General features: G+C 36.8%; 1 protein-coding gene across 1 annotated transcript in view; it reads right to left on the bottom strand.

The window, feature by feature from the left end:
• CFAP54 (cilia and flagella associated protein 54) overlaps positions 1–21,870 on the bottom strand; it is a 107,141-nt gene extending 85,271 nt beyond the window's left edge. Inside the window, exons 1-13 of the mRNA XM_050324831.1 lie at positions 21,689–21,870; positions 16,520–16,625; positions 12,175–12,321; positions 9,964–10,135; positions 8,022–8,080; positions 6,528–6,671; positions 6,104–6,217; positions 5,911–6,009; positions 5,166–5,391; positions 4,046–4,114; positions 2,682–2,794; positions 2,399–2,567; positions 1,699–1,784 (exon numbers count right to left, since the gene is read on the bottom strand). Coding sequence (XP_050180788.1) covers positions 1,699–1,784; positions 2,399–2,567; positions 2,682–2,794; positions 4,046–4,114; positions 5,166–5,391; positions 5,911–6,009; positions 6,104–6,217; positions 6,528–6,671; positions 8,022–8,080; positions 9,964–10,135; positions 12,175–12,321; positions 16,520–16,625; positions 21,689–21,870 — 1,686 coding nt within the window. The remainder of the gene's footprint in view (positions 1–1,698; positions 1,785–2,398; positions 2,568–2,681; positions 2,795–4,045; positions 4,115–5,165; positions 5,392–5,910; positions 6,010–6,103; positions 6,218–6,527; positions 6,672–8,021; positions 8,081–9,963; positions 10,136–12,174; positions 12,322–16,519; positions 16,626–21,688) is intronic.
• Positions 21,871–23,009: the final 1,139 nt, after the last annotated feature.

Raw genomic sequence — 23,009 nt, 5'->3', positions numbered from 1 at the left:
GGAAAGAAAAAACAATATAATTGTGGAAACAGGTAGGCATACAAACACACAAATAACCCAGTATATCAAGAGTCTCAACATTTTTCAACATAAATAAATAAACCATTATCATATGTAATTTTCTTCCAAGGAATGACAACATATTAACAACATCTTGAAAGCCTAAGAAGTACTTTTAAAAAGTAACTTCTGGTAGACCACCCAAGCTTTTCTTCTCCCAACAGTACAAGTGGATTTAGAGTATCGGGGGGCTTTATTTCATTTTTTTTTATGACAAGCCCTTAAAAGTAACACAGACAAAAAGAGAAGTGAAATGAAAATTACATGAGAAAGAAAATGATCCGTGAAATGTTATAATAATCAACATTCTGGAGAAATTATGCTTTTTTTAATTACAGTATTTAAATATTTGCAGAAGAAAACCTTAATTAGTAGTTTCACTTTGCACTGACAGAGTACTTCCATGGTTTGTTGGTGCATCTCAGATGATGGAGCAGAGAAGAACAACTTAAAGAACTAGAATAAATGCTTGGAGTGAAATATCTAACAACTGAAAGAAATGTTAAACGACATCTGCATCTTGTGAAGAGAATACTTAACAAATTCACATCTCCTAATAAACACATTTTAAAAGGCAATAGTCCACATACCCCATGTTAAACACATTCTGATCAGAGAGTAAGGATCAGTACACATCCCTAGCATCATTTATACCAGAGTTGGATCAGTATCTCAGGTGCAGTGAAGCCTGTATATCCAACTATCTATACACTCATACATGTTTGAGTGAAAAGACTTCAGGGATATTAACAATGAAAGTGGGGGGAGACAAAGACTGGAAAAGAAGTAAATCAAAATCACTTTTGCCACTGGTTTGGTAGCAGCAAGCTATTAGACTGCCTCGGCTATATCGTGTAACTTCATCATCAGTGAATGCTCTGTTAAGTAGGGGAGAATTTGTCTTTCTTTCCCGGACAGATTAGGTATCAAAGAGATTTGTGGGGAAGTGTAGAAGAACCAGAAGAGTTTAAATCTAGGTAACTGCCTCTGTGATACAGAAGTCATGTTAAAAAATTGACAAATAAATATATACAACAATATGTTTTCCCCTCTCAATAGCACATTAAGGGGAAATCTCAGTTTGAGGATGTAATATAAAAGTGGGAATAAACAATCAGAGGTATAGTGGGATTAATTCTTTGGCACAGGGAGTCCCACTCTCACTGGTTTTGTTGTTGTTTCTGCTTGTTTTGGGATTTTTGCAGTGAGAATTTACCTTAAATTGCAGACATACTGCTGCTATAAAGACATAATTCCTTAGGGTAACTGCCCCATTTCTATAAATACTGCAGAAATGTTTTCTACAGCTGAGTATATTTGCCTACCTAATTCTAACACACATAAAGAGATTTGATCTCTGCTTGATAAGCTGAAACATGCAATCAGCTCTATGGTCTTCCAAACAGATTTAATATATATTAAACATTTTTAAGTAGCCTGATTACATTGCACCAATTTCAGAAAATTAAACCATTGTTTAAATTACAAATTGGTCAAATTTTATAAGTACATTTTTTCATTTTTTTATATTCTTGCAGGTTGTTAATCATGCAGCTGATTCCTTTGGTCTTCAATTAGATGCATTAATCACAGATTAAGTCATGCACTTAAAAGAAATGCCTTTAGTTGTGTTATTACCTGCTGAGATGTGGAAATACAGGAAAACACTGTTGTTGCCAAAATGGTAAGATCATTATAAGGCTCTCCATGCTTTAAGGAACCCTCTACGTTCAGTGTTTATAAAAAAGAAAGAAAAGGAAAGGCAAGACATTATATCTAATTACAAACCTATGTTTGAAAACATCTGAGTGAATTGACTTACCAAAATATGCCAGCAGATAATGTGGTCTAAGAAACAGTAAATACAGCGGGGACAGATATTCCCAAGTTTACTCACTTCTGTGAAAAGTGAGCATTTCTATTTTAGGTAACAGAAAGTTTTCAAGAAGTTTTCAGGCTTTTTTAATTGTCATAGAATTAAACTGCAGTTACTCTAATAAGTTTTTCTTGCTTCTATGGAAAGAAATTTTGCATAAATTAAGTATAAGAACAGGAAAACCCCTTTTTTTTCTGAAAGCATCCATTCATTTTATATCTTTGCTTATAACTTGATGCATGTTTAACATCCATCATGCATTTCACACTTTAGGGGACTGGCATAGTCATATTTTGGCCAATGAAAACTGGACAAAGTTTGATAGGTGGCAGTTTCTCAATTGCTACTTTTTGTCATAGAATACTGCATGCACCATATTACATAGTTTTGAAATAATTAACAAAATCTCTTGCTGCAAAAATATTTGAAATTCCAACATAACTATAACTGAACAACACTCACCTCTAAATGTTTGTGTCTTTTCAGAACCTTGGGTTGGGCTAGCTTCTTTGCTATTATCTTCACTAACAGAAGGAACACGCTCAAATTTTCTTGGAAATAGTAAAGGTTGCAGCAGTGTAAGAAGTTTGAGCTCCATTTCAGCTTTCTTCCATGTTGGGTCATCTTGAGCCTAATTGAGATGGAAAAAAAACATAGAAATTGGTCTTTAAAATATGTAGTTTGAATACTTACCCTCACAGAAAAAAAGCCTAAATAAAGAATGTCTAAAAAGCATCCAGATTACCTGAAGAAAATTAACAACAAGTTGAATAGCAGAATCAAACACTTCCCATTCTTCATAGCTGAAAGCTAATTTTATGAATTTCACAGCAGCATCTCCAGACACCCCCTTTTCTCCTGCAGTGATGACAAAAATATTTTCTCTGTTATATATATATATATATATATTCAGAAGTTTATTTAAAGTTTAATTTAATTTAATTTAATAATTTGGGTATTGATAAGTACAAAGATAAAACTCCACATGTGTTCTGAACAATCAGCATAATCTTGAAGGATGCTTTCATTGCTCTACAAGAAATGACAGCTTTATTATTTCATGATAACGTCTATGCTTCCATGCTACTTTAATGATGTATCTGCAATCATAGAATCATAAAGGTTTGAAGAGACCTCCAAGATCACCAAGTCCAACTTTTAACCAAATACCACCATGCCCACTTAACCATATCACAATGTCCTGTTACATTCCAAAGAGGCTGTACTATTATTGGTATTAACATACCCATGTACAGAATACCAAGGATCTAATCCTGTCTGTTGCAGGAAGAGCTTAAGTCTGGAATCACCCCATAATGACCCTTATTGACAGAAATTTAGATTGAAATTTACATAGAAACACAGACAATTTCTTTCAAGATAGTTAATCATTTCTCATTACTGTGTCAGAAAATGTTCATGTATACATAGGGAGCCTATTTTCTCACTCTTCAAGTTTATTCAAACCCCAGCAAGGCAGAAAAGGGACTTCATGGTCCTTGGAACTCTAAGCAAGTATCTCAGCTAATATATTTATTCAGCAGTGTTCTGCAGTCCTGGCAATATGCCACAGTCACTATCATATCCCCTGGGCACATGGTTACTCAGCTAAAGATGTTAGCAGTATGAACTTAGTAATGTAACTTTGCTGTTATTTCCAAAGCAGCGCAATGATTGGTCCAAGGATCTCAACAATCTTTGTGTTACTGCATCCCACTTCTCTTCTGTAAGAAGGTACCAGGACATCACTGCAGAATTTGGCCTTCCAACTATTGTTTAGGGGCATTAACATATCTAGATGAACTTCTATGTTGAACAGTATGTGATTACAATGTCCAGATATTACTGTATGCTATTTAAATAATTCTTGTGTTAAGAAAACTGTAACAATATGTACATAATCCCTTTCGGATACCTTAACATTATATGTATAAACAAACATATCTCATAGAATATCCTGAGTTGGAAGGGAAGGGAACCACAGGGATCATCAAAGTCCAGCTCCTGGCCCTGCACAAAACCATTCCAAGTGGACACCATTTTGCAGTCTGCTTACTGAACATTTGCATCACTGGGTACAGAGTATTTTGAAATTCAAAGCTAGTTTACCTGTTAGTATCAACTGCAGAAGGGTTGATGATGGATTAATGTTACCAAAACGATTGGTGCCACAGCTTGCTCCACCTTCAATATAGACAACTCATTAAATCAATTTATAATGTCTTTGATTTGTTGCGTTCTAATTAGCCAGTAATCATGTAAAGAAAATATCATTCCAAAGGGTATTTAATCTCTATAAATTCTTGACAAAATGACAACATATTTCTATACCTATGGCTATTGAGCCCAGAGCCCAACAAAAAAAGGTGTCGTAGGAACCATCTAGTCCAGTGTTTTTCTCAAGTTTTTAAATCTAACTTTGGGTTATTTTTAAAAACAAACAAACAGATGCAAAAAACCATCAAACACCATGGTATTTGGCCTTGCCTGGCTTCTAGATCCCCACCCAGCTGTTCTTTCACTCCCACTCCACAGCAGGACAGGAGGAAAAAATAAGATGGAAAGCTCACAGGTTGAGATAAAATACAGTTTAATGAAAAAGAAAGCTGTGACTGCAAGCAAAGTAAACAAGGGATTTATTCAGTATTTCCCATAGGCAGGCAGATATCCAGTCACCTTCTGGAAAGCAGGGCTTCAGGATGTGTAGCAGTTTCTTGGGAAGTGCCCCCATCCTCTCCCTTAGCCACAGGTGTTACTGCTGAACATGATGTTTTATCATGGAACAGACACTCAGTGAGTACAGGTCGGCTGTGCCAGCTGTGTCCTCTGCCAGCCTCCTGCCTACCCCCAACCTGCCTGCCTCAGGGCACAGGAGGGTTGGATACATAGCCTTGATGCTGTGTAGCCACTGCTCAGCAATAGTAAAGACACTGGTGTGTTAAGAACACTGTTTTAGCCATAAATGCAAGGCACAGCACTGTAAAGGCTGCTACAAAGAAAGTGAACTCCACTTTACTTAGAAAATATATGCATAAACTACTGTAGATTTTAACTAATATAATGGACCACAGAATCAACCCAGATTTTTATCTCACATTTCATGAAGATAAGAAAAATTACCTGTGTTTACAGGTGCTATTGTTACAAATGAAATATATGCCTTCAGGCAAGTTCTTTTTTTAATAGGAAAAAAAATACAGTATAACAGAGGTCTAGGCTCCTCATCAACACCCTTTTTGCTTCTTTAAGCTGTTACCTGAGAGGATTTCTAGGCCTGCACAAAAAAGCTCTGAAATGACATCACAAATTTCAATTTCATCGGGAACAGGTGGATGAGGGTGCAAGACATTCCTATTACTGTCAGAGAGTGCTTCCAGGATGGCAAGGAACTGAGCTGCAGGACCATCAAACATTTCCACCAGCAGCTGTTCGGTGATAGTGCGAGGCCACGACAACTAAGCAAGAAAAGATAATTTAAGCCTTGTGACATCTCAACTGGCTTACAATAGAGCAAAATTTCTTTCAAAACAGTTCTCCATCAGAAAGCAAGTACACATTTAAAATAGAAAATAACATACTGTAAAATATATTGCTGTTATTAATTTCATGCTTCAAAGGCATAGCAAAGCTACGAGGGCACAGTACTTAAGAAGGGTAATAATTTCATAGCAAGCAGATGCCCCGCTGCATGCCATTTTACTTCAAAAATAATACAATAGAAATTATGAGTGAGAGTATTAAGACCATGTAGTTAAAACTAAGCAGATCTCTCCTCACAATTTTTGAAGTAGTAATTACTACATCTTCCCCTCTTTTGAGTTTGTTCTCAGTTTTATTGATAAATTCTGCTAACTAGGAAACAGAAAAAGTAGAACTTTCTGCTTGTGTATAATACCATCTATATTTAGAAGAATTATATTTATCACATTCATACAGTAAACGAAGAGAAGGCTTACACAAAACGTTAGACTTACATTTGGTGCTTCCTTTGTGCTAACTCTTGGGTCACGTTGAGAGTTTTTTGACTTTCTTCTGGATTCATATACTGCTCTTTTGAAAATCATCACTGACATCTGACACAAAGAAAAAAGCAAGTAAATAACTATGTTACATCTTCTGTTCATAGAGATTATAACTACCTGTTTATAATAAATTGCAAGATGATACCTTTAGAGTGGCCTCTTTAAAAATCTTTTGCGTTTCTGAATTTTCTGGGGAAGAGCTGATATTTTCTAATTGCTTCAGTTCATCAATTTTAATCAGACCACGGCGAGCAAATACCTATCCAAAGAATTAAAAAACAAAAAATGATACTCTATGCTCATATTCTGCATGTTGGTATTTAATTTTAGAGCTGTCCACTGCTTAATGCTAGAAATCTGTGACTGTGAGTATATTACCAAGTATTATTGCATTTAACTTTGAGTTGATATACCCAATTACATGTGGAAACACACCTCCACTTTGCAGTTAAAATTTGGAATACTGGTAGAACTCTAAATGCATACAATCTGATAATAAGCAGGAATATTTAAATAAATACTTCTCATTTGATTGCATTTGAAATGCTACATAAGGTAAATCAGGATACCTCTCCATGAATGCCGGCTTGACAATCAAAATAACACTGAGAAACTGCAGTATATAGGGTGGCTCTCCATGTCAAATAATGTACAGATAAGAGTGGAATGGATGATTCCATACATATACTGGCCCACAGCAAGTACTCCAGAACCTGTATTAAAGAAATCCAGTTTCAAAATTAATGTATTTTTACCTACATACATATACTTCCTACTACTAAAGGAGAGATACAAAGATTTATCCTCACCTGGTAGGACAAATTAAAAGGGGAGGGGGCGGATCACAGAAATTGTATTAATTTTTAACATTTCTATTGACTTAAGCATTCCTCCTGCATAATGCTGCTTTTTTCCATCTGAAACTGTGGTCAAGCATTATATTTTAGCCTCCAAACTGCCTTAACCACTCCAGTTCAAGATAGTCTTGCCACCAGAGGTCTTGCCCTTTTCTCTCATCTGCTCTTACCTCGAGAGTTATCCCTCTCCCTTCTGGCAGCTCTAGCAATCAGTTTTCAACAAGATCAGCAAGCTTATTTGGGATGCAATGGAGTCTGTCTTCTTTGATTACAGATTAATGTTTGATGGCAAGATTAATTTATAACCATGGACCTATACTGTCAGCTCTTAATGGGTGGAGCAACATAGACCGTCTCATTTTCAGATGAACAGCAGTCTCATTTTAAGAATTAGTCCTACTAAATTGATTGAACAATATCTTCCCCTTACTATTTTCTTCGGGTCAGTTGTTCCCTGAGGTATATAAAATGTGCACAACCACAGCCCTAAATTAAGTCAATATACAGATTTTCTTTTAGTCTGAATTTAAAGAATCTGAAATACCTATGACCAATTCAACTGTTTCCTCTATAGTAGGAAACTGAATATGTTAAAGGAGGTGTTTAATCTTCTGATTTCAACAAAAGCTGTTGAAAGAGAAAAAGTCTTTCCTGCTCAATGAAGATTAATATAACCAACATATAAGAAAATATACTGTATTAAGGCTGAATCATATTCTGTTCAAGTTTTAGGAGAAAAGAGTAAAGCTAAGACAAACAAATATTACATTCAGTCAAAAAGAAAAAAGCAGGAGGGAAAGGCCAGGTACTTTTCATCAACTATTTTCAACTAAAAAACCCAGCCACCAGATGTCAGTACCTTTCCGCATTTTAGGAAACAAAAGACCAGTTCTTGGGGCACGGCATAGTTGTCCGAAACAAAGCACCCATAATCCTCTCAAACTGCCTAACAAATGCCATCTCAGTGTCCAGCAAGACATTACTCTGGGCTCCATTCGATAGCTGAGGAAGCAGCAGACTCATGAAGGCATGAGGGCTTAGAAATCGGCCACTTTGCAATCTAAACATTTTATTTCCTTGTGACCAAGCAGTACTCTTGGCAATGACAATGAAATAGAGAAGTCAGGGCACAATGTTATGCAAAATACAAGTACATTTTCCAAACTTTTGTAAATTTTTCAAGCCTTTCGATATATTTTGCCATACCTGAGCAGACTGACCTATCGTCATCAAATGTCTGCATATGGTGTAAATATAAATAGTACCTGCAAAAATAAATTAAAATAAATTTAAAAAATAGGTAAGTTCCATCATCCGACATAAAATTTTGTTATGTTAACTAACTGAAACTTTTTTTTATTGTCCAGGTTGTTATTTCCAGAGAAAAAGAAACTGTTGACTTTTCATTAAAAAACAAATTGAAAAATAAACTAATGATTTTTCTATAAAAACTTTTAGAGAAGATGAAGGCATTAAATTCTTTAGTGATATTACCTTCAAAAATAACTACATAATGAAGTAGTAGCATGAAAGAATGAAATGTTAAAAATTTATCAAATTTTTATTAAGTAACTGATGGAGAGAAAAATCTTTTCATCCCCAAATGCCAAGGTCTTTAAAAGAAAATACTACTTCCCCTCACAGACCTTACCTTACATGATTCTTTTAGTCTTTCATGGCACTGTCCTGGCAGACAACACCACTATTACATGATATTAAGTATGATAATTGACATGAAGAAAATTGATAGCAAGTAGAGTTTTCTAGAGCATCAAAGTGACTTACAAATAAAAACCTGTCAAAAATTTACTTAACTTAAGCTATGTCATAAAATTGCTTTTCAAAAATCAGCCCTAGAAGTATAAAAGACACTGCAGTTCTGGGAGAAAAAAAAAGCCTATTCTTCTGTCTGCGTGAATGTTCAGAAAGGGACACCTGAGGCAGCAGGAGGCATCACAGTGTCAACTGTCATAGCTAGAAGGGTGTTATTATGCCAATAAGCTTGAACGGAGCAAGCAGTAGGAAGATTTCTTTTTGTCAGTCAAATGTGTAATGAGGCACAAAATCTATTGTTTGAAATTGCAGAAAAATGCTCAGGAACTTGGGAAAATCTGAATTCCTGCCTGAGTTCCTGGCTAGGATGGGTACAGAGACCTGTCTCACACACATTGGGATGTAAGAATGGCAGGTGAGTATACTTTAATTTTAATTCTTCTCCCATAGAAACAGACAATAAAACACACACCTCAAAAGTAGGGATGGCAAAGGCGGTCCCAGAAAAACAGAAGGATAAGAATTTTGACCAATTATAGCTCAGAGAAGGTAATTTTTTTAAAATGAAATTAAAAACATATTATCTCCTCAATTTGTATTGCAACAATTGACCATAGTACAACAAATTCATAACAATGTTTTGACTTTGGACTAAATGACATTGCATTTCAAAGCAAAAATATACTGTTGTTGTTCCTGAAATTAAAATTTTGATACACCATTCTCTTTTTATCTAGCCTGCAGAAGTTCCATTCTTTCTTCAACTTTTTGCTAATTCAAGCATTTACAAATAGCACATTAAAGTCTTATATGGAGATTAAAATTCTTAAATTTCATGTGGTATTTTTTAGAATAGTTTTATTACTAATTGTAGCCTTCAATGTACTTTAAAAAATACAAATATGTAATGGCAGACAATAATTTTCTACTCTTAGAGCTATATTCCACTATAAAAAAACCCAAAAACAAACCCAAAACCAAAACAAACTCATAAACACAAACATTTATTGACAAAAAAATCCTGAGGGTTTTTTGGTTAATCAGGATCCACTCAAAAAATGCCCTTACTGTGTTGTTAGATTTCTTTTTATTAGTATACTGTAAACAGCTATGATGAAAAAGCTGTTGCTTTTACAGGAGTTCACCTGAGAAGGCACACTGTGTAGAAACTTCCATCTTAAAATCCCTTCTTTTAGAAAAACAAACAAACAAAACACAAAAATAACTCCCACAACAACACCACCAAAAAAAACCCCTAATGTGAGTGAAGACTAACTGTAAGACTAACTAGAGATTTATTCATGACCCTTAGGTTGACCTTAAAGAATATGTACAAAAGTTTCCCTCCAGAGCTTTGCTTAGCAAAGGAATGTACCGTTGTAGATAAGCCAACACAAATTCTCCTGAGGTAGAGCCACTTGCATAGTGAGTCGTAATGAGGTCAAGACATCGAAACAAGTCTGCAGGGACTCTTGATTCTGGAGATTTCTGTCACTGCTACAAACCATCTGATAAATGCAAACATTTCTTGCTTGCAAAGCATGGAACTAAAACACAGAAACATATACAAAATTAATTAAAATACCAGAATATGTCAGTTCACATCAGCAAAGTACAATGAAATGGTGAGTTGGAAAAGATCGAGCATATCAGAAAAAAAATCAGCATGACATTGAAATGAGCATTAGAATACAGATAAAGTGCTAAAGCTTTAGAGTTGCTGTACCAATAGCCTGAACCAGTTTCCACTGTGTAACAGGATGAAAATACACACAGTGCACTAGGACTGCTGAAAGGAGTGAAGGGAGAAAGAGGCATTAAACTGCTATTCAAAGAATCTAGTTTTAACTCTTGGCTTCTCTGTAGATGTCTTCCATAAACTAAGGCAAGTCTTAACTTTTCTGGACTTGTCCACCTGTATCACCAATATCTTACTTCTCACTCACATCTGTTACTTTTCTCTTCTTTGTAATACCTAACCTAACATGATCACGGTGTTGCCTGGAGTACAGCATCATCTGAACAAACCAACATGTGAGAAAATGAGCTGAGGCACAGACAGTCAGTACCCATCAACCTCTCAGAAGACTACTAACCTGATAATATATGATTTTTTTTTTTGTTAATTAACTGAAGCTGAAAGTTTTGAGCCCTGAAACTCCATTTTAATGATTTTCTTAGTGTTATACTAAAAAACCAAAAGTTAGCTGCAGAAACTGGCCAAAAAAAGAATGGTATCTAAAGCCTTTAGGTGCAATCATTTGACACATTATCATTTTCCATTTCCAATTGTAGGGATCATTGACAAATTAGGTTCCATATCTGAAAATGTATAGTTATCTCAGTCTCTAAAGTTATAGAACAGGCATTTTAGTATAGACTATGATAACATTTGGCACTAGTGTTGGTTCAAGGTCAGGGCAGACATACAGAAAACAGAAGAAAGCAACTCTGGAACTTCAAATGTATTTACAAAACACTTTTTAAAAGTTGGTTAATGTAGTCTTTGATCATATTCTTTCTAGGAAGCTGAACCACATTTGAAAAACAAAAAAATTATACAAACAGAGTATCTCTTCTATCATGACAGATAGATATCTTCTATCTGGTTCTAGCTTTTAAGCAAACTGTCTGCTTTTTTCTCTTTCCTAAACACCTATTTGCACTCTAACTCTGACTAGAGGAATATAAATTTGATTAGCTCAATACACAGGAGATGCTTACTGTTTCTGTTCATTGTTGTTGATCACATAGTAACTTTCACTAGTTAATTCAAAATATCCACCACTTATAAAGATAGACCTTCTCAGCAAAGAACTGCTTATGGTAAAATCTAACACGTTTTTAGCATTCTCCCTATATCTACTGACACACTTTCTTCCATGGATAACAAAAGATATACTGCAAGTCCCTACCTCAATCAGCAAATAACAAAAAAGGGTTTCAACACACTCTTGAGGTCACTCAGCTTCCCAGAGCTTAAAGCACTTACAAAACTATTCAGCATTCTGCACTTTTTGTTCATAGCAAGCAAACAAGCTACAGGGAGTAATCCAATGCTGCTTTGTTTACTGCCACGAGCTCTTTTACATGTAGCATTTTTGTGCATTAATACAAATTACAGGACAATGTTTTAATTGTCTTGCACTCTGCCTAGTTCTTAGATCATACAGTACAGAAATGTCTACAGTTGCAGTACATTTATCAAATTTTGCCCATATCCTAATTCTGACAGTGGATAATAGCAACTATTTCAGAGCAAAAACTGCTGTAAACAGTTACAGAATAACCAGTTCAGAGAAACATTATCAACATTACCATATCAACATTAAGTTGATAGTGGTTGGCTTATGCCACAAAAGCATTAAGCACTTATATCCTCTTAAAAATATACCCCAACTCCAGATGTTCATATCATGCACATGATCATTAAATCTCAATACAATTTATAGCAACAAATTAATAAAGATTAGTTAATGTTAATATATAATTAATATGAAACACATTAGGGGAGGATAAAATAAGCTACTTACTTGGAATATGTTAATGTCTTTGACCAAAAAAATGAAAAAAACCCACAACCTACCGTAAGAGCAGCATTTTTGTCTCTGAAACCATTTGGAAAAAAGGTAGATTTAAATTGATGTACATCATCCATAATATCATCAAGGTTCACAGAAACGAATTGCTGAAGGTATCTTTCATAGCAGTGGAGAAGTGCCAACTTATATTCCTGAAACATGAATAACATGTTCTTTTCATAATGTGTATATTATGTTTCTATTTCTATAAAACATATTATTTTTTATTATCCTCATGTAAAAAAGTATCAATGTGAAAGACCAACTGGGAGTAAAACATTACAGTTTCATATAAATATTCAACAATGCAGTGTGAGCACTCAGCATATGAAAGGCTGAAACACTTAAAAGAATGGCTTGCAAGCTTTTGTGAGTTTCTGTTTATTTTATTTATAAATATGAGCTATCACAGAACAACTATAAAGTAGGATCCTGGGATAATGATAAATAACTCAAAGGATTCCTCAAATGTTCTGCATCTTTGCAACAGTAATGACAATGACACTACAATTCTGAGAAAAGTATTTCATAATATAGAACTTTATAAACAATACAGACATCATCACTTCTTGTTTCTCTGTTGTCAAAGCCTTTTTATTTTTTTATTAAAAGCAGAGAGGAAGATTAAGATGCACTAAAAAAGAATGAAACAAGTGACAATTGGAATTTACATATATCCGAGAAATCAGCCACTGGGTCTTTAAGAACTGTTAACAAACAGATGTTGAGCTTTATATTTCATTCAAAATAGAGCTCCCCAGCAGCATGTTGAACCACTAACATCATGCTGAAACTATGCTTCAGATCTGACTCAGATATGGAAGTGCCATTTACTGAATCACCATCACCTTTTCTGTAGCAAAGGTTATATAGAGGTTTCTCTACCAACTTCACTAATTCTAGCACACACACTAAATAAATGCTCGAGGAAAAAGCAACTAATTCCTGTTGGTAAAAACGATCCTTTCATGTTTAATCACAAAAAGTTCTTAGGTATTTCCTTGTACTCACTTTTTTTCCTTCACCATAGTAACACCTTGAATTTTTAATCATCTGAGGAGCCTAACTCACATGGCCCTATTGTCCTCTTTGCTGTGTGACAGCAGCAGCCATACACAGAGGCTTTGGCCTTCCATGGACAGCTATGGGCAGTCAGTCACTTGCGTGACTTAACAGATAGATTCAGGCTGTGATAACACTTAGAATCCAAAGCCGTGGATCAGAATACCATTAAGGTAGTTACTGATACATAACAAAAAGGTAATTTCTCTCCTAAATAGTTTAAAATATGGGTGTATGACCAGAGGCAGCAGGCAGACACAGGTAGAGAGGGAGGCAGGAAAAAAAATGAGTCAGTACTGATCAGTATGATGACTAATGGACTAAGTAATTTCCAGATATATGACTTCATGAATGTAGGTGTGTCCTAAAAAATACATAGCAGATGTATAATAGGAAAGAATCTAAAGTAAGAAGGCATTAAAAAAATAGCAGCAGGACAGACAGCTAAGTTGGTGATTACCTGCTGACTACTCATATGCAATAATTATTTTTTAAAGAATACACATCATTAATTATTATATAATGTAAAAGCAGATCAAAAAATAATCAACAGCAGTTTTCAACTAGGAGTCATGAGAGGTACTTATGGAATGGGCTTTACCCCACCTATCACAGAACTTGGTGTTACATCACATTCATCTTTCCTGTAATACATTTAAAATTTGCATATCTATCTCATGTTGTTTCTTTCATTTTTGCCCCCAGGAAAAAAACAGATAAAATGAAAACCAGATTTTAATTCCAAAAGTAACTCAAAGAAATACACTTATAAATGGGAGTTCCAAAAAAAAACTCATCTCAAAATATTAGGCTGGCCAGCAAAACAACTTTTTCAACAACATTGATAACTTTACTTCTCCTGTAGAAAAACACATTGCACTAGAAGACTGAAGTTGCAAGCAGAAGTCTTTACCCAGAACTCTAGATTATTTTTAGGCAGCAAGCAGAAATCATTAGTGAGAACTCTAGATTACTTTTAGGCAATATAGACCAGGCCATCAAGCACCTTGAATACCAAGGACCAAATATTTGAGTGGTGCTATGGGAAGCCAATGTAAAGTATAGAGAGTAGGGTTTGATGTGTTTGAAATAACCCTACTGTGCATACTGTAAGAGCAGCAGTTCCCAAGTACTAAAAGCTTCATGTAATGTTCCAAGCAATTCCTAGGGCCCAGAAGCTAAGAAAACTTCAGGAAATTATGAGCATGAAGAAAACACGATTGGACTTGCCTAGGCAGTGAGGGGATTATTAACAACTGCTGATATTCAAGCTTCCTTAAGCATTTCTATATTTCTATTTTTCTAAACCTACACCACTACCTTCAATTAGAATGGCTCCACAAATGCAATGATATATAAGACTACATAACATAACTTCATATACGCTTTCCACAAACAGCACAGCTAGCATTTATCATTGCTGTTTTCCATAAGTGAAGGACGTAATAGTGAAAGAACAGCTTCACTAGATATGTTCTTCAAAAAGATGGCCCCTCAAACTATCTTGATACATTTCTAGTTGTTACCTCTTCTTTTCTGGGGCAAAAAAAGGAATCTAAAGTGACATATGCTGCAGAGAATGAAAAAGGGTGAATACAGGTGACAACTGGCATTTAATTGCTTTTTGAACACAGAAGTCAAGTTCCTAAAAGTTATTTCAATTTAAACACAATGTCAGCTATGTTTTTCTTTCCATGGTGGCAGGAGGGAGAGGAGAATTAAAATGTAATATTCCTGTTGTGAAAAAAAAATACAAACTTTGTTTAAGATAATTTTTTATTCTCATTATGTTAAAAAAATAAGTAGAAGTTACAGAAACCATTCCAAAAGCATGGAAGAATTCCACTAATAAATTACAGACTTTATAAATATATATATAAAAAAATTATATATATATAAAATTATATGTTAATATATATTATATGTAGAAATTGATATGTATATGTACATGAATATGTATACAATTATATATAAATTTTATCCAATAAGTATAATTTTCCTATGAAAATCGACTATTTGGAAGAGTAATATCAAAAATCTGTGTCTGAAATAAGTCTGAAAGACTGAAGGACAAAGTCAAAATATATAATTCACTGTCCCGTAACACTGACAAACTAAATAGCCAGAGTTTTAAGCCAGAAAAGTATATTGAACAAATAAATATCTTCTAATATGTTCATGGAAACCAGTTTAAAAATCCACTGATGGATTATTCCAAACACAAAATCACAGCAAGCAGACAGCATCTGTTTAGGAGCTGTTCCTTACTTTAAATGATGCTGTTTCTCTACAACTTTATTTTGTATTCTCTCAAGCAGCTTTTCAAGTACTGAATCTTTATAATAAATTAACCTATAATTCTGTAATTCTTCAGTATTTTCACTTCATAACTGTATCTCTCAGGACTACACACCCTTCGTCAAACCTCGAAGAAATTACATTCTAACTATACATCTCCAAGCTGCTTCTGAGTGTTGTTTACTAACTACCTCTGAATGCCCCAGATTTCATGACATGATCTTGTGACACAAATACCACTGATGCAGTAAATGACATGGCCTTGATGGATTTTTTTTTTTTCCCCAAAAAACACAAAGGACAAATAGTTTATAAGAAGTTTATAAGCCTTACTGAGTCACATCAACAGTTACAAGCCTGGTATTGCATCTCCAACAGTAGCTAATAACAGATGATTAAGTAAGAGTATAAAAATACAGTTATCACATAGTGAAACACCTGTCAAATACTCTCCATCTTTAACAATCTAGCTCCCTGTTTCTGTTGTGATCTAAATTTTTTTATGAGATCAGAAGTGCAAATAATTCAAGATGCAGGAGCATCATCAATACATATAGCTGTAATTGCACTTTGGTTCTCGTGCTCTGTTCCTCTCCTGTCTTTTTGTTCACATTTGCTTAACTGAGCACCGAGTCAGTGGAACTGCTCTATCATTGCCAATTTGTACTTAAACAGCATCTAAAGGCACAATCAGATATTATACTCTACTGTGCTGAAACATCAAACAAATATTAAAGAAAAATGTTGGGGTGTTTAAAAAGACATCAGGTCATAGAAAATACAGACATAGAAAACATACCAAAAAATCAGGGAAATTTTACAAAAGTAAGCGAGAGATACAAATCACCAACTCTCACTGGAATTATTTTGTAAAAGTTTTAGCTACTTTCTAAATAGCTGTCAGTAAAATATGATTAAAAATTAAAGTAGCACAGAAACATAATGAAACAAACTCTGTGATTGAAGCTTTTCTAATTTTATACGACTTACTTTGATCCGAGCAAGGGAATCACCAACTTGCACGAGTCTTTCATTGTAATACCACTCTGGTAGTTTTGACTTATATTTGATCCAAATGTTAAACAAAGCATTTGCTCTAAAAAAGATACAGGAGAAAAGGTTTCAGATTAAACTGGCAGCAGACCTGTCATAACAAATAAACAAATCAGGAAAACTTGAAATGGTGAAAACTCATTTCTTCCAAATCTATTTGAACTTCTACGTATTTCAAAACAAGTGATCATTAAAGCTGGATTTAACAGGTAGACAAGGACATTTCTGGGTCTCATTTCTGTCACCAGTTTCTATCACACATTTTAAATAGGATGAATTTTCTCTCGTGTAAATTCTTATTAAAACATCTTAATATTAATCCCCTTGCATTGTTCAAAGGTGTCACAAGTGGAAAATCTGTCCCACCTTTCAGCTAGTATTTGAGAGGTTCTGTTTGAAGAAACAATTTGATATTTTAAACTCAATGAATTACAGCTCACAGCAATTAATGGACTGGAAACTACAGATGTTACGAGCAGGAAAATAGATTCCAAAGTAACAGCGTATGTAAGGTAGCTGAAACCTTGGGAACTGGTAGCTATGAAATAAACTAAGCTATAGAGTGTATAGAAAATATGTATATATATACTCTATAGACTATATAGAACTACTGACATAAAGCTCATACCATGAGCTACACCATGAATCATGAAAGAAGTGCTCAGGAATTTTGAACTGTAGGGGTAGGATTCAGAGAGAACCAAATGACACATTGTTAAAATAAACAGGATTTTATGGCAATAGTTGTGGTGCTCTTCTGTTGCCTCTGTCTGTTATTCTAGCCACAGCTGCCATCAAGGATGCCTTTGTGTAACAAATTACTCATTTTGCTGAACCAGCAAGCCTCCCATCAATGGTAACTCTAAGCATTTCGCCTCCACTGCAGAAGCACTGACTACATCATGCCAGTACTACAGTCCCTACTGACTGTGGCTCCATGGCCCAGTGCCCTCCTGTGTACAACATCCCCACACTACACTTCTTTAGGAAAGCTACATTCAAACAGGAAAACAATAACTGGTCAGACAGACTGTCAATAAGCACTAAGACTTTTTCGGAAGAGAATCCCATTAGCAAATCATTAACAGTATTGACAGTGTTCACAATGCTAGGCATCTCTTACATTTACACTCTTAACAAATCACTTGTACAGAAACCTCAGCAAAGACTGCCTTGTGAAACCACAACTGCTAAATTATTCATATATAGTAATTTATGAGATTAAAAGAAAAAAAATATGAAGAAAGAAATTAACATTTGAAGAAATTAACATTTGAAAATACCCATCTAGCTGAATTGTCATGTGTAAACCTTACTCTTACTGGTGTGAGGTGGCTGGAACTTTACAATCTCTTAAAACAGGTACGATAGACTAGAATGCAAGACACTTTCCTAAACTGTTTTCTAACACTCAGGAACTTGGAATCCATTCTCATGGTGCCCATACAGCTCTTCATTTCAGCTTGTACGAACATGCCCAATAAAAAAAAGCACAATAAATAACATCTTTTCCACACAGAAAGCTGCAAACCACCTTCACATTTCAAGGTGAAACAGATGGCTTTATAAGAAACTTGTCAAAATTATCTTTACAACAAAGAATTGCAACAATCGTAATCCTTTTTTTTCCTCTAAAAGTATCATCTCAGCACAATTCTCAGTTCTTGAAAGTAAGCAGCAGAGAAATAAGTAGGACATTCTAGAGGTGTATCCTGAAGGAAAAATGCAGTCACAGCACAAACTAGGCCAAAAGCAACAATCTGAATAAAATGTTTTAAGGCATTTTTAAGGTGAATTATTTTGGAGGAAACCATAGCCCAATCTAATGAAGGGCACCTTCCAAATGGGACTGATTCCCTCCTGGTCCATCAATAACAATTAACAGGCTGGGTGGTTACTGACTTCTCGTACTGAGAGAAGTATTCCACACCAGTTAGTATCTGCAAAGGAATCAGTCAGGCATCTGAGCAGAGTTCCCTTGAACTGTCAAAGGAACAAGCTTAGGAAAAGAGAGATTTGATGCATATTATGGGGGTGAAGAGGAGGAGTAGGAAGAAGTGGGAAAAAGGATAGTAAGAATGACTGTGGATAAAGCTCTGGAAAGGTGAGACTGACACGTTTCTTTAAGACCCATCAGCTGGAAAGTCCCCAGTGAAGGTAATCTTCATTTTTTGTTTCAAATGCTCATATTAACATATGAGATTATTAGACGTAATAAACGAGTAACAAACCTGTAAGAAACTACTTTGGCAAAGTAGTGACAAACCTGACCAGACTTTCAACTTCTATTGGAAAATTAGGTAAACTGATTTCACTTCAAGTGATTTCATGACACAACGTTTCTTTGAAACAGACGAAGGAGGGGAGTGAGACACTTCCCAAACACCTCATCAGGCTTTCCTTTAAACTGGCCCGACTAACAAGTTAAGCAACTGAATTCTTAAAAAAACACTGACCTGTTGGAGCTCAGACATGAAATTTCTTTATTCCCAATCATTCTATGAACAACAGAAAAAATTTCCTTATGGTTCACCCTTAAATAGTGTGCACAAGGTAAGACCCTCATGGCTACAACCTTTACTACAAGTAGTAAAGGATTCTCTGATACTGATCAAAAGATGTCTTATTAAATAAGGTTGGCTAAGCCATACAACGTGAGATAAAATCCATAGTTCAAGGTAATGTCTTGATGGCCCTGTTGCCACGAGAAATGGGGTAAAATAACTTCTTGTTATTTTAGTTGAGGAAAAATTACTTTTGATTGCTACTTCTGGTTGAAAAGATTTGTGATTCCAGAGCAGGTCCTCAGTAATTTTTGTTTTACATTAGAACATTGCAAGTGCCTAAATTATGGCCTTACTGTTGACCTATCAACACCAAAGGCTGAAAGCATTGGAGGAATGAAGCTGACAATTTTATTTTTTTTAAACTGAACATACTTGCCACGTGGAAATTGGTTTTCTTGCTCCTTGAGTAACAAGAACACTTTGATCTAAACCCAGACCAGGAAAGGTAGATTGACAAATGACACAGCATGAAGTCTTTAGAGCATTTAGGAAAGCATCTGTAATAGCCATTACCTTCAGAAGTTTTTAGGAACAGCAAGAGTAAGGCTGGTTCTGCAAGCAGCACATGCTCCAACTTTGAGTTATCAAACAATGAAAGGCTAGGGAAAAACAACCATGAAATTTCACAGTAGCAAATAAATAGTCATGACTTTGCTGGCTGCCTGAACCTATGCTCTTAACCAGAACTCCAGTGTTCTACCTCTGTACTGTCCCTATACAAATGAAGAACACCTGAGGATGCAGAGCTACTGGGAGCTTCATGTCACACAACATTCTCTGTGCCTGTGAATTTTGGTAGGGATCAGCACCACTAGTGTCTTCTGGGATCAAGGTGTTGGTAGCATTAGTTCTCTCCACAACAAACACCGTAGATTTCTTCAGATGTGAAAATGCTCTCATGCCAACTGGGTTATGCACGGTCACGGGTCACATTCACAAAATACGAGTTTGAATAACACAGAACCTATTTAGATCAAAATATCTGAAAGGGTAAAGTAAAGAAAGGCTTGGAGACCCTGTTTACAAAAACTGGTAATTTGGCAATCCATTGCAAAGTGGAAGATTCAGCATGCCCACCTCCCAACCAAAGATGCATAGAAGATTAATTATTGGCAATTTTGGTGGTGTCTGAAGCAGTAAAGGAGGCCTAGAGAGGATAACTTTTAAAATAATAGTAATAATACAGATCAGCTAAAGAAAAAAAAAAAAAAAAAAAAAAGACCTGAAACTACAGAAAGCCTTCAACGTTGCAAAATACTGAAATCAGCTGCTGAAGCAATTAAGATCTCCAGTTCAGACAAATGCCAGGCTGCACAATCTGAGTACCTTGTGAAAATGTAAACAGCTCCTTTTGAAAAGGGTCATTTGTCGACTACATCCAGGAAAAGTACTCAGTGAAATATGCAAGCATAGAAGCTGCACCTAAGTGACAAGGTAACCACCCTGTAACCTAATTCCTGTGTTGTTTTTGAAGCAACTTCTGATATCCTGGGAAATTTGAGGGTTTTGTGTTAACGACTTGTAAATTTAGGATAGAGCACTGTTTGGATAACAACAGAAAATTAACTATTTACCTTAAAAGAACCAGTTGAGCTCTTATATCACAACGTACCTAAATGCTACATGAGAAATGCACAGTCTGTAAAAGACATATGCATGCACTATGAATCATACACCCATTCCAGTTGCTCTATCTTAACTGCAGTGCAAAATCTAGATTTATGCATACCCACAGATATGCATGTATGCGGGCAAACAAATATGCACTATTATACTCGCCATATGCTCTGCCCGCACATATGTGTATAAAAATATACCAACGCAGACAGAGACATATGCACAAAGAGAGCTGTGTGGTGTTATCCTCGTGTAGCCCTACTGCGAGCGCATCTTTTAAAGGCATGTCCGTGCCCACAAGTGTTCACCCTCGCACGCAGCCGCACACACTGGTGCTCTGCCAGTTGCTCCAGCACTGTGAAGGGATTTTCCTACCAGAAAGCTCAGGCAGCTCTGATAGAGCCAACAGTGGCGGCTGCCAAATTCCACAACACCTTGTGCTTTTCCCCTAAAGCATAGACTTCTAGGAAGTTCTGGAAAAAAAAAAAAAAAAGGGCTGTTTTCAGATTTTGAAGGGGATTTAATTATAATGAAAAGAAAAAAGAAAGAACAAAAAAGAGGAAAGGGATTACCGGTGCTTTGCCACAGTGCTGGAAAAGCTGACCGGGTGAACAAACTCCTGGCTAGCTCCCAGTGCAGGGGGAGCATGAGGGAAGGGGCTGCCCAGCCCATGGGATGCGGCGTGAGGGGGGACCCGGGCAAGAGGGAAAGGGCGAGGGGGACCGGGACGAGCAGCCCGAGAGCCATGGGGAGGCGGCGCGGAAAGCCCCGTGGGGCGGCCGAGGGGACGGGGCTGGAGCAACAGAGCAAAAGAAGAGGGGTGCAGCCGACGAAGGGGATTTGAGGCAGGGGAAGGGGGAACGGCAAGCGGCTCCCGGAGCGGGCGGCGACGCGGGAACAAGGGGCGGCGGCGCAGCCCTACCCGCGGCGGTGCAGCTCGTGCTGCGGCGGCTTGGCCTCCCCCGGCCCCGCGCCTCCCAGCCGCCGCAGGAGGCCCAGGGCGCCCCGCAGCTCGGCCTCGAAGCTCTCCACCGCCAGGTTGCCCCGCGGCGCGGCTCCAAAGGCAGCGGCGGCTCGGAGCGGCGGCGCGGCGGGGTCCGCCATGGCTCGGCCCGGCCACGGGGGACGCGCAGCCGTCGCCGGGCAACGGCCGCGGGCAGCGGGCCCGAGGAGCCACTCCCGGACAGGCCGGGAGGGACAGAGTCACAGAACACGCTGAGCTGGAAGGGACCCACAGGGATCAGCGAGTCCAGCTCTTACCCCTGAACAGAACCGTCCTCAAGAGTCACAACAGCGTGTTTCAGCGGGGATGTCGCTTTGAACTTACTGATTGTGCCACTGAGCCTGCCTCCTGCACGGCTACGGAAAAAAGGTGAAAGTGTGATTACCCTTCTAATGGTTATATTTGTCTATTAAAAAATAATAAAAAAGTGGCAAACTAGGAAATAACAGCCATATTTATGATCTAGGAGGTGGCCATAGCAACCTATGTGTTTTGAAGTTCATTACAGACGCATTTGGTAAAGAGGTTTGGGAGGGATGTGAAGGAAACCGGCTTCGTTGCCGTGTCCATCATCATGATGAGCACAAGGGACGGCTTAATTGAAAACATGAAAGTGAATGCTTAGAAATGTGAGTGAGCAATGGTAGCCAGGGCCAGTTGGAGGCAGTTTCTTGACACTGAATGGAAAACGATCAAATAGAGGAGGATAAGGCAAAGAAGTACTGGAAAAAATCATCCGACGACTTCATAGATGACAGTAAAAGAACTGCCCTTCGAACAACTGGAGAGATGGAGCATCAGCATGCTGAATGATTGGAATCAGAAAATACTGCATTAGCGAGGCCAAATAAACAATATGGGAATCATCTACATATTATGGGTAAGATGCAGAAATTTTAATTAACTTATGACTAACGTGTCTGACTCATTTTACACAGTGATTTTGTACTGTATCCCACCTGCTGGGAGTTGTGCGCAACAGGTATTGTGTAACTATGGGAAGGTGTTAGCAGGAATCATTACAGTTCGTATGCATGTAGTTAATTCCAGTGACGATGGCTATGCGTTTAGGTGGGAGCAATTTAGGCTGAATGCAAGAGGAAGTGGATTCCTCAAATTTCTGTGGAGATAGTAGAAAACGAAGCCTGCAATGAAAAGACACGGCAAAAAGGTGTTGATGCGGGGATTTAGAAATCATTGGGTATAAAACCAAATTTTACAGGACAAATGAAATATGAGA

Source organism: Myiozetetes cayanensis, unplaced genomic scaffold, assembly GCF_022539395.1.
Source record: "Myiozetetes cayanensis isolate MyiCay16 unplaced genomic scaffold, myiCay2020 scf3, whole genome shotgun sequence".
In the NCBI taxonomy this organism is placed as follows: Eukaryota; Metazoa; Chordata; class Aves; order Passeriformes; family Tyrannidae; genus Myiozetetes; species Myiozetetes cayanensis.
This window is presented reverse-complemented; position numbering and strand designations above follow the sequence as displayed.